The sequence below is a fragment of the Aedes albopictus genome, chromosome 2 (genome assembly GCF_035046485.1).
Source record: "Aedes albopictus strain Foshan chromosome 2, AalbF5, whole genome shotgun sequence".
Classification (NCBI taxonomy): Eukaryota; Metazoa; Arthropoda; class Insecta; order Diptera; family Culicidae; genus Aedes; species Aedes albopictus.
This window is the reverse complement of record NC_085137.1, coordinates 55,818,247-55,830,994: the sequence shown is the minus strand read 5'-3', so window position 1 is coordinate 55,830,994 and position 12,748 is coordinate 55,818,247. Positions and strand designations below refer to the sequence as shown.

At 39.6% G+C, this 12,748-nt stretch overlaps 1 protein-coding gene across 1 annotated transcript; it reads left to right on the top strand.

Moving 5' to 3' along the window:
- The first annotated feature begins 9,541 nt into the window (after positions 1-9,541).
- LOC109421603 (uncharacterized) lies at positions 9,542-10,614 on the top strand. Its single transcript, XM_019696110.3, has 2 exons — positions 9,542-9,672; positions 9,744-10,614. The coding sequence occupies exons 1-2, from the start codon at positions 9,658-9,660 to the stop codon at positions 10,248-10,250; spliced, it is 522 nt and encodes a 173-aa protein (XP_019551655.1). The 5' UTR covers positions 9,542-9,657; the 3' UTR covers positions 10,251-10,614.
- The last annotated feature ends 2,134 nt before the right edge of the window (positions 10,615-12,748 follow it).

The window sequence follows — 12,748 nt, the reverse complement described above, 5'->3', positions numbered from 1 at the left end:
GAATGAAAATTTGACAGGAGGTAGCGCCCAAGCCCGTGAATGTTAATATCAATATCAACACCACAGACAAACAGACGTAACACTGATATTTTGCATCGTACACCAATCAAACGATCTATTTAAAAAAATCATACAGTGCCGATTCGTTCGTTGGCGGCTCGTTAGATGGGCTGTCTCGATGGTTGGATGTTCACTGGTTGGGGCAAAACCCAACTAAAAAGCACTGTCAATGTCAAAATCAATGTTAAAACGAGTTTGACGTCTGTCCCCCTTCGCATCGCACCTTCTATATACACAACGTTTGTGCAAGTATGTGAGTGTTTTGTGACGTATTTCTCGTCACTTGCGTGAGTCTAGAGCATTTTGAGCAGTTGTCAGTTGGCCCAACGAACGAACACGATTCGCTAATCGGGGCGCAGTCGTGACCCAACCAGCGATTCCAGGCTGTAGTTGGTCAGCTGACCGCCCTTGGCGCTAGGGGTGTACCGATATCGATAAATCCGATATTATCGATAATTATCGGGTCCAAATTATCGATACGATATCCGATCATTTAAAACCCGATATCGACGATATTCCTTGCACGATATCGAACAGTCCATCAGTGCTACGAAGCTTTGGAGTTATCACGAATGGATAGTTCAACACAAGGTTCAACCATGTTCAACGACATATTTAGGACTCATCCTTTATTCCTTTTATTTTTAAGGTCCATAAGGGCAGCCAAAGGGTGAATCTGTACAGCAGCATTTTTATATAGGGGGGTTAGGGGGGCATAATCACAGACAAACAGACGTAACACCTTGAACGATTTTCATGGAAATCCATCGCCCAGCTCACACTACCATCACCTGGTGGAAAAGTTGCACGAGTCACTGTGTTGTGCCATATCGTCAACAGAAGGCGCTAGTGTGAAACGTCAAACGCATAGAAAAACGATGCGCGCGCCTCTGGTTGTGAAAGCCACAACTATGAAAACTCTGGAATTTCCTACAGGAATTCCTCTGGAATTTCCTACAGGAATTCCTCTGGAATTTTCTACAGGAATTCCTCTGGAATTTCCTACAGGAATTCCTCTGGAATTTCCTACAGGTATTCCTCTGGAATTTCCTTCGGGAACTCCTATGGAATTTCCTACGAGAATTCCTCGTGACCTATCTTTGGGAATTTATCTGGATATTTCGTCGGGAATTCTTCTTGAATTTCCTTCGGGAATTCCTCTGGAGTTTTCTTTGGGATTTCCTCTGAGAATTCCTTCATAAACTCTTCAGGGAGTTTCTCAGGGAGTTCTCCTAGATTTTATATTCTCTTCTTTGAAAGTTTCTTCAGGAATTCTTCAGGAAGTTTCTACGGATGTTCCTTCTTGTATTTCACTGAAAACCCCTTCAGGAATTGATCATGAAATTTCTTAAGGAATTACTCAAGATTTTTCGGGAAGTTCCTTCAGAAATTTCACTGGCTGGAAGCCTCTTCCTGGCTGGAAGAACTCTCTTCCTGGCTGGAAGAACTTTCCTCTGGAAGTTCTTCAGTAATTCTTGAAGAAACTTCCAGAAGAATTACTAAAACAACTCCCAGAGAAATTCCAGGAGCAGCATCCAAAGGAATTACTAAAAAGGCCTCCAGTGAAATTTTTGAAAGAAATTTCAGAGGATTTCTTGAACGAACCCCAGTGGAATTTCTGAAGGAACATCCAAAAGCATTCCTAAAGGAACTTCAGGAACATGGCTAAGTGATTTCACATAGAAAAGTTGTACTTGTAATAGTCACCGACAAGCTGGCGCTGAAAATTCGTGAAGTTTGTTAGGTTGCATACTAGGGTTTGTTTCATGTAGGTGAGTGGCCACTTCCCTGAAGGAATGTCCCCTAGTCTGGAACATGGTCAAGTGGTTCCGAAAAGAAAAGTCATCCTTGTAACGATCACCAACGAGCTGGCACTGAAAATTCATGAAGTTTGGCTCAGGTCGGTTAGTAGCCACTTCCCTGGGGGCATGGCCTCTAGTCGGAAACATGGCCAAATGGTTCCACCAAAAAAGGTCAACTTTGTAATGGTCACCAAAGAGCTGGCACTGAAAATTCAAGAACTTTGATATGTCGCATGCAAGGGTTTGTTTCATGTCGGTAAGTGGCCACTCCCCCGGGGGCGTGGCCTCTAGTTCGGAACATGGCCAAATTGTTCCACAAAGAAAGGGACATCCTTGTAATGGTCACCAAAGAACTGGCACTGAAATTTCATGAAGTTTGATAGGTCGGACGTTAGGGTTTGGCTCAGGTCTGTAATTGGCCACTTCCCCGGGGGCATGGCCTTCAGTCCGGAACATGGCCAAGTGGTTCCACAAAGAAGGGTCATCCTTGTAATGATCACCAACGAGCTGGCACTGAAAATTCATAAAGTTTGATAGGTCGCACGTTAGGGTTTCGCTCCGGTCTGTAATTGGCCACTTCCCCGGGGGCGTGGCCTTCAGTCCGGAACATGGCCAAGTGGTTCCACAAAGAAGGGTCATCCTTGTAATGATCACCAACGAGTTGGCACTGAAAATTCATGAAGTTTGATAGGTCGCACGTTAGGGTTTGGCTCAGGTCGGTAATTGGCCACTTCCCTGGGGGCGTGGAATCTGTAACGTGGCCAGGTGGTTCCCAGAGAGTTCATGAATGCTTCCGGATATTGCAGAAACATTTTACCAAGTTTTTGTAAGATAAATAGCCTAGAAATAATGCGAAAACCATCAAGCTGATGACAAATTCTAGAGTTCTCTGGTCCAAGATAATCTATTACCCCAACGGTATCCGGAATATCTCCGGAACCACTTGGCCAATCCAATCCATCCTTGGACCGTCAAAACTAGGGAAAAATCCCGATCCAACCGAGCCAAGAGAATTAAAATCGGTTGAGATTTGAGTAAGTTAGAGCAAATTGAAGGTAAAAATGATGTGCCAAAAAGTATGTTAGTACAGCAAAGGTTAATTAACTTCGAAGTTATGTAAACTCGTCTAAGATGAAGTATTATATCTGTGGTATTGATGTCCATTGGCAAATTACTTAACTGGTCCGTATTCTCAAAGATACAGCATAAAATATGCAGGGGTGTCCATTATGCCCCGATGGGTGTCCATTTCGCCCCATACCAAGCCCCGTACCTTTCCGGCCAGCCCCAAAAAACACACGGTTTTTCATTCATTAGTTCTTCACAATAATGACATTCTACCAGCTGCAAATGATTGAAATACGTAGGAAACAAGTTAAAGTTGTAAGCCAACTGTTAATATGTTATGTTTGTGTCTGTTATACAAGTCTAACATGTGCCAGTGTTTTCTTATGGTGTCCATTATGCCCCTAATCCCCCTACTGGTAGAATTATAAGTGTGGGTACAATAGAGCTAATAAACTATAGAGGAAGAATGTCGCTGGCGTCGCCGCCGCAACATCTCTTGCTGGCGGAGATAGGCAGGGATATAAGTGTCAAAGCGAAAAAGTATGCAGTTTGACAGATAGATACCCGACATGTTCCCGAGCGAGAACAAAGGGAACACCAGCGACATTCGTCCTCTATAGTTTATTAACTCTATTGTGGGTACCCGCTGTTGTATCAAGCTCCAAGAAAATTAATAACTAAAATTGCAACGTCAGTTGCTTCTGAGCGTTTGTCTCCGGAAAGGCTTAATAAATGAACATGGTGTTAATTTTTCACTTTGAGGAAATTGACTGCCAACCCTGCTGCCAACTGAAACCGCCAAATATGAATAAAAAGTGAATTTAAAAATAAAATATCATATTTTATTCATTATCGGATATCGGATCCGATATTGATATTTGGAAACCGTCGAGTCAAGTACAAGACACTGAAGACGACCTTACAGTTGAGGTCGAAATACGTATCTGTCAAAGGATGCAAATTCTTAGTGGAATTCAAAGGAACCGTACTTAACCCGATTTTCTTTTTATTTACAGATATTCCCCTAACAAGCCCAGGTTAATCATCAACCGATATCGTTTCGTTATCGATAATTGGGTAAACGGATATCGATAATATCGATAAATAAGGTCCCGGCACACCACTACTTGGCGCTCACATCGTTTATGCTCGAGTTTGACGTTTGCCCACTACCGCCACCTAGTTGATGGCCGGCCAAACTCAGTCATTTTGACATTGCGCGAACATGTTTTCGTGACTATGATTTGATTCAAAAAATTTCCGAAGTGATACGTCTGTTTGTCTGTGTCAACACCGTTGTCGTTTCGTAAGATAGACCACAGACAAACAGACGTAACACCATAGACTAATTTCAAGACCTCGATGTACCAAAGAAAACCATTAAATTTTCTATGTCCAGTCCAGTACCCAATAAATATTCATTACCGTGTATTTTTTCCGTGTAAATTGCCATTTGTGTAAATTATATTTAGCGTGTTACACCGATCTGACCAAGGGGATGACAACCTATTTTTACACCATGGAGTTTGACAGGTTGAATTGTGCCTCCTTACGTGGAGCATAAATTTATGCTCCAGCCAAAATATTCACCAATACTGTTGTGAAATTTGAATGTTTACCTTTTTACGAGGGATATCGGTACAAAACGCTTAGATCACATTAGATCCCATAAAAGTGTTTATCATGAAAAAGTGGCATTAATTGATAATTTTCAATTTCAGAGTGTCGATGTTTAGGTAAAGTTCCTACAGAGAGTGGGAATTGCTTGTAAAAATACACACACCTCATTTCGCAAACGTTGTTCGCCAAAGTGCGTTTTCCTTATTTTCTCCCGCTGCTGTATTGAGTGAATGTTGGTATTAGTGAGCACTGGTAGCGGCAACAAAATCAGATCACCGTAGCCCTCCCGTGGATCTGACAGCTCTGACAGTAAGGGACTAAACATAAATTACGTAAAGTGGGTACCGAGGATTGTTCATGATCTGCGAACTTGACTGCGGAAAAAATCGTGACCATGACGCCGCTGGGTAACACCTTGAACGATTTTCATGGAAATTCATCGCCCACTTCACACTACCATCACCTGGTGGAAAAGTTGCACGAATCATTGTGTTGTGCAATATCGTCAACAGAAGGCGCTAGTGTGAAACGTCAAACGTATAGAAAAACGATGCGCGCGCCTCTGGTTGTGAAAGTCACAACTATAAAAATTTAAAATGATCATTAAAAGCGTGGGCGATGGAAATTTCTCAAGTGTTACGTCTGTTTGGCTGTGGTATAACATAGCAAGATTAAATCTCCGAATTCCTTCCTTTGCAAATTTAATTGTTGTTTAATCTGTTTAGTGGATCCCTTGGTTATTGAATTCATTAGTAATGATGAATCTAGGCGAGTTAGTGGACTCGACTCATGTGAAGTACAAGTCACTGAAGATGACCTTACAGTTGAGGTCAAAATACGTATCTGTCAAAGGATGCAAATTCTTAGTGGAATTAAAAGGAACAGTACTTAACCCGAATCCCCTTATTATTACCACAGACAAACAGACGTAACACTTGAGAAATTTCCATCGACCACGCTTTTAACGATAATTTTAAATTGTTATAGTTGTGACTTTCACAACCGCGCGCATCGTTTTTCTATACGTTTGACGTTTCACACTAGCGCCTTCTGTTGGCGATATTGCACAACACAGTGATTCGTGCAACTTTTCCACCAGGTGATGGTAGTGTGAAGTGGGCGATGGATTTCCATGAAAATCGTTCAAGGTGTTACGTCTGTTTGTCTGTGTTACTACTTTGTTATAGAGATTGTGTTCTATTCCTTCTAAAAAGCTACAAGTACTTCGGCTCCCTAAATTAAAAAAAACATTTAACATAGAATTAAGAAAGTTGTGGAAATGTAAAACCAATGCATAAGTGTATAAAATAAATGGTTTCGACTCCGTTATGTCCATTGCCCTTGTTATGACTTCTAAATAAATGGATAAGTAACACAAGGGGATATATTTTCAAACATTTCATTATCTTTAATATTGAGACTTTCAGCCTGGCGTCTCCAAAACGATATCTAGGGTGATTTAGGTAATTTGGACAAACCGTTAAGCGTATATATTTTTGACACTTCCATTTGATTTTACCGTAAATGTCAAGGGGCTGGTCACTCGGCACATTGTGCCCGGCATACATGCCGGCACATGTCGGCACACATGCCGGCACAATCCAGCACACATGGGCACAACATAGAAATCCAACTTTTCGGTATGCACTCAGCGAAAAAAACTAGCGAAGTTCATCAAAATACCTTATGAAAATTTGCTATAACTAATTCTTATGGATGACATAAGAATACCTTATGAAAATTGATCGTGCTTATTATGACAAATTTCATAAGATAGACTTATGAAAAGAACAAAAAAAAATATTAAAATGATGCAGACTGGATTCGATCCATGAACGTCGGAATCACCGATCCCATGTTTGATCCACACGGCTACCGACGCTTGAGAATACCATGTTGCTAAACATGAATAAAAGCCAAGCTGTGAGACGATTTTACGTCATAGAGTGACCTTATGATATTCATCCGAGCCATTATGAATTACTTAAAGGCCGTTTCATAAGTTGGGCCTTATGGAAATCTTAAGGTTATTTGGCTGAGTGTGGAATCAAACTGTCAACATACTTACGATTGCAAAAATCCCTTCATACAGATTCTAGACAAGTGTTTTGGGTAGAATTTTGTCGGTAAACACCGACTAGACTAATAGGTAAATCCAACGGAAGCTAACGATCCCTCCTCATCTGGTGGCAGGTATGAGAACCCTATGAAAAACGTGACTCCTCCAAATTTCACATGGCGCAGCATAGGCAAAGTGCACTTTTTTCACTTTTACATATCGAATTCCGCATCGTAGAGAAACAAACGAGCACTTTTTGGAAAGAAAATTTAATTCTCTTTCAGATGCGCTAAGATCCGGTAGGTACTTGCTATGCGGGCGATCTTCCGGATTTTTTGTTAGCTGGCCACCCGGATAAAAACTAACCATAGGGTATTTGGTGAAAACCATTCCTGTACCATACAGTGTACCAGCTACAATATAGTGTATTGTAATGGAATGGTTCGCTAAAAGCTTTGCACATTGGTAGCTATTATACATTTACATCCGATCTTTATGTAACAATATATTATACTGTTTTTCTTACGTTTGAACCATTCACTATTCCGAAACAATCTTTTTCCGTGCATTTTTAATTTTTTATTCAGTTTATGATTTTTTCCGTGCTTTGTTTTGTTGATGTCCGTGACATTTTTGTTGCAAAGGAAATGAAAGAGAAAAAAGTGAATAAGTTGAAACATCTATTTAAAGTCAATAAAATGTTTAAATAAAGTGGTAAACCAGGTGTCCTAAGGACTGCATATCCAAGAGATATGGTGGGCTAGGTATGTAGAGTGCGATGAGAGGAATACGAATGTAGGTCAACCCGGAAAGACGCAGGCCAGATTACCGTAAATCAGTGGATGAGTTCAACACTATTCTTTCTCTTCTTCTCTCATGTGAAATTGCCTTATACAACAACCGAATTAAATGCGATTTATCTTTGACATTTTTAACATAAGGACTGGACTGGACACTGAAACGACTTCTGAAATAAGTTCGTCTTCGCTTTTTAACCTAACTTATAGTTGAATCGAACTTGACAGTTTTCTCATGAGTTGTTATGTACACATTTCATAGTTCAGTCAAATTGGAGCCTCAATATAGCAATAATGGTTAAGCACGCTGTAATGATACTTATGTACCTCGTCACCCACTTCATGCAACTACATTAGTGGTCTAATAACACTTAGCGCGCTAGGCATAGTTCCATCATGCCGCTCAAAGTGTTGCCACAAATAATGCTTAGTTTGCAAAACCCGGTTATCTGGCTGGTGGGACATGGGAGCTTAAGCTTCAACTGTTAATGCAATCAGAGGCTACTCAGACTTAGACGAGTTTAGGTTAGTTTGGCTAGAACTGCCATTATCGAAGGAACATGACGAGATAATATAACATTATATGGTTTATTCTAATGTAAAACAATACAACATAACAAAAGAGAACCATTCCAAAACCATGATTAAATTTATAACCAATAGTGAAATTACAATTAAAAACAATATATTTACGGTACATTTTATTGTTTGAAACCATACGTGTACCATACAATGTACGGTATATTAAAGCCCACGTATCAGTATTTCGAACAATTCATTTACAATAAAATGTATGGTTTTGTAAAAAAATATATATGGAGAAAAATATTTTTTTATATTGTTACGATACTTAACAACCCGTATAGTATATTGTAACTATCTCATTTACAATTCACTGTATGGTGTCTAACATTACATCTTATTGTTTTTGTATTTTTTATTTTTACAGTGGTGTTTATTGTAACAATATGGTTTTAAATAGTACTGTTACAGTACAACATTCGGTTTTTCTACTGTATTTTTTATTCGGGCAATCCGGTATCTGTTGGCGTGGGCATCAAGAATGATGATAATGGAAGCCATTTCAAATGGAAAATAACAACTTCTAGAGCAAAAAATGAGTAAAATTTGACTACAAAAAAATTGACTTTTTTATGTAAACAAACGATTTTCTCCTTATCTCACCAAGCGCCTCTATAATTGGGGGTCATCTGGATTAGCCTATAACATTCGCCAAAAATAGACAGGATTATAATTAGCGCAAAAACATTTAAAGAAAATATTCCACTGGGCACATTCGGCACATCTCCGGCACACTTCGGCACACCTCCGGCACACACTGAAAAACAACCGGCACGGTATAAGCACATATTGGCACACGCTCAGAAATCACGGCACAAATGAAGTGTGCTGAATGACCAACCCCTTGGTAAATGTCCAAAATATATACGCGTAACGGTCTGTTTAAAATACCTGAATTCCCCTATTATTAATTTATATGGTAAATTTAGCATTAAGATTCTAAAAAAATGAGTCTACCTGAACAGCTGTCAGAATGTACTACGTAGTATTCGAGAGAAAATGACTAATTGTTGGAGTTTTGACCACAATTTAAAGGCAAAAATGTTATGTGAGCTAACGATTGCAACGCATAAAATCCCGTGCGTTAAATTTCCTACATTTGCAAATATTCACAGCTTACTCATCATCACCTGATATCTGTGTAGTATGAGTCTCCACTCTATTTAAAATGGATAAAAATTTAATTTGCACATTCTGGAACCCGTTTTTAGATACCATTCATGGCATACAAAAAGATTCCTAATCATGATTTGTTTGTCACTAAGCCTCAGGATCACCACAAAAACATTACCAACGTCACAGAAAACTGTTGACACACTGTATTATCAGTGCTCAATATACCCATATGCAAATATTATTGAAAGTTGCATTTAATGTTCCTAAGTTGAACCAAGCTTCGGTCATTCTGTCATCAATGGCGTCTCCATCTCTAAAAATAAGCTTCGAAGGTGCCCATGCACTCGACTTATGAGTTTTATTATCGCAAAACTTAACGGCTTACTGTTAATTGGCATATTTGATTTGAAATCGATCCGAAGGTTTCTTTTTAAAGCCAATCATCCAACACCGGCAGTTAATCTGCAGATCTAGAAGAAATAGGAGCTGAATAAGCCGGAGACTTGCTTGATATTTTAGGAGAAGATTTCACAATATACAGAACAATCACAAGATGTCTGAGATTGAGGTATGTAGATTTCGAAAATTTGTTATTTTTAGAAAATCAGATTATTAAAATAATGATTCACCATTCATCAGGTTTTTAACGATTCGATCCAGTTCGTGTGTGAGCTGTGTTCGCTCAGGTATTCCACGTTCGAGATCTTGATGACGCATAACCGGATCAAACACTACCACTCGATACGGTTTCGTTGTGGACTTTGCAACGAGGCTTTCATGAATGAGGACGACCTGCACTGCCATTTTATCCTGACTCATCGAATGGACCCGTACAACTTGGAGGGCAGTCAGATCATGCATTATAAAAAGTCTTTCAACGAAATGGTCCTTACGGATGACGAACGCAAACGGATCATGTCCCGGTGTGATAGCCAAGGGGATTACGATGACGAAGATCTGGACGAGGGTATGACGTTCCGGTGTGCCGACGATTCCGATTCAAACGATGATGAAATTGAGCTGAACTACAACGAACTGTTCAAAAAGCGAAAGCAAAGTGCAATGACGCAGGAAGAGATCATGGAACTGGCGGACGTGTTCAAAAAACCTGCCGAGGCCATGTGCATTTCAAAGCTACATTTCTGATGGCAAGTGCTGGCTGCCGTGTCGGAAGGAGACCCATCAAATGAAGCAGGTGCTAATCATCCCGAGCTAATTCGGTTTGCTGATTTTGAAACACGCGTGAAAGAGTGCTGCGCGCTCTATTTCTGTGTTTTGTTGTAGAATATCATATGATGCGTATTTTTTTAAGGCTGACGTCAATCCTCCGAGCTTAAGTGTTAATTTAATCAATAAACATGTTGAAATGGTTTTTCATATTGAAAAATGAAAAGAATCGAAAACGTAGGTGTTGTGTTACTTTCTGATCGAGAAAACATCATTACGTGCTATGAAGATGAACTTTTTTACCACTTTGTGCAAATACATGACCAAATATTTGATCACTAAGTGTTTGGATATTGCATGCGGTTTATAATAACTTAGATCATTTTTTAAATATTGGAATGAATTACCTAGCTATTACGTTTAACATTATCATGTGTTTTGTACCCATAATATACGATGTTAGATTCGAAGGATCAGAGTTGTTGCGTTTTCTATAAGCGCCAATGTGTACAACATCCAGAATAATCGTTTTCAGTTTGTGTTGCATTCCTACTGATTTATTTTTGAATCAAGATGATGTTGAAATTGTTTAATTGAATTATCAGTATTGTTTGCTTACACATTTCCTCAGAGATTAATAAGCCATATAATTTATGCTTCATACAAGCATGTAGGGTAGAAGTCTACTTCGTCATATGCGCTAACTACATTACAGACATTCCAACATATTTTTGCCAATGGCTCCTCAGATAGAAGCAAAACTATGTAGACGATCAATAACCGGCGAAATTTCACGATTCAATTTTAGTCCACTTATGAGTTGAACATTTTTCCCGTTTTGCGTACACGAAGGCAACCGCATCAAAGCAGCAGCTACCCTACTTTTCTTCATAACCTTCAATTTCTACTTCGCCTGATTCACTTGTTGAGCCAACCCTCAATTCACACTCCACAAAAGCACTGTGGCATTTCAAAGATGGGCTTCACTGCTGAAGAATGCAGCAGAAGTTGTTCAATTAATCAAATAAATTATCTTTTTTCCCGTCTGAAAAATGTAAACAACAAGTTGTTTTTGCCTAGCGAGAATGAAAGTAATTGCTTGCGTGGATTTTCTGCATACGAAACATCGTATTTCACAACCACAGAGAAAGATTTCTCCGTTACACTATGATAGCGTATTATCACAGACAAACAGACGTAACACCTTGAACGATTTTCATGGAAATCCGTCGCCCAGTTCACACTACCATCACCTGGTGGAAAAGTTGTACGAATCACTGTGTTGTGCAATATCGTCAACAGAAGGCGCTAGTGTGAAACGTCAAACGCATAGAAAAACGATGCGCGCGCCTCTGGTTGTGAAAGCCCCAACTATGAAAATTCAAAATAATCGTTAAAAGCGTGGTCGATGGAAATTTCGCAAGTGTTACGTCTGTTTGTCTGTGGTATTATGATATGGAGGAAAAATACATTGTAATATGTTGGTCTTTGTTGTAAAGCTATCCATCTCAATTAAAAAGCTTTCTGCTCATACGCTTAACACATGATTTAATTTGGACTGCGAAGAATATGGTCGACTTTTTGAATAAACACCTACGGTCAGATCAAAATGTTTGACCATCCTATGTGTACTATAGTGTCACGCAGAACATGTGACGGGAATTGAATTCATGTTGTGCCCGAAATAGACGTGGACTATACTGTATAACTGCTTCAGATTTCATCAAACATAGTATCTTTAAAGACCGTTTCTGAAGAAAAAAAATAGGATTTTTTATGCGCCCTTATCAAAAGTTAGAAGAAGAATATTAGAAAACAAATATTATGACAAACATTTTTAAACAGTAGCTCGTACTAGAGTGACTGGAAGGGAGAGTGGCGTTATATTCCAAATTCGACAGGTCTCCTGCTGGTTTTTAACGGGAATTTAAAGGAGTTGACAGATGTTTGCTGTTCCAAATTTGACATTGATGCCACTCTAAGTTAAAGGCACTCAGCTCGTACATGAGCAAAATTTCATTTGAATTGATAAAGTTTCCGTCTACGCGATTTTTTCGTTGAGTTGGAAATGCCCATGATTGTTTTCATCACTTGCATTACGCAATTGGTGAACATTGTCATTACAACTCTTAGCATGACTGCACTTTTTTTTTTCAATTTCAGGGGCACTTCAGTTCCAGGGGTATTCCAGATGAACTCAGGGGATTTCAAAGGGTTTCAGGAGCGTTCCAGATGTGCTCCAGGGGGTTTAAGGGGCGTTCCAGGGGGGTTTCAAAGGGTTTCCGGAACATACCAGGGGTTTTAAAGGGGTTTGAGGGGCATTCCATTGGTGCTCCAGGGGATTTTTTTTTATCTGTATTAACGAGATTTTTAGCCCTAGGCTAGTTCATCTCGGGACCCACGCTTTACTTCCTTTCCGAAGGAAGAACTCACATTTTGCGAGTTTGTCGGGAGTGGGATTCGATCCCAGGTCCTCG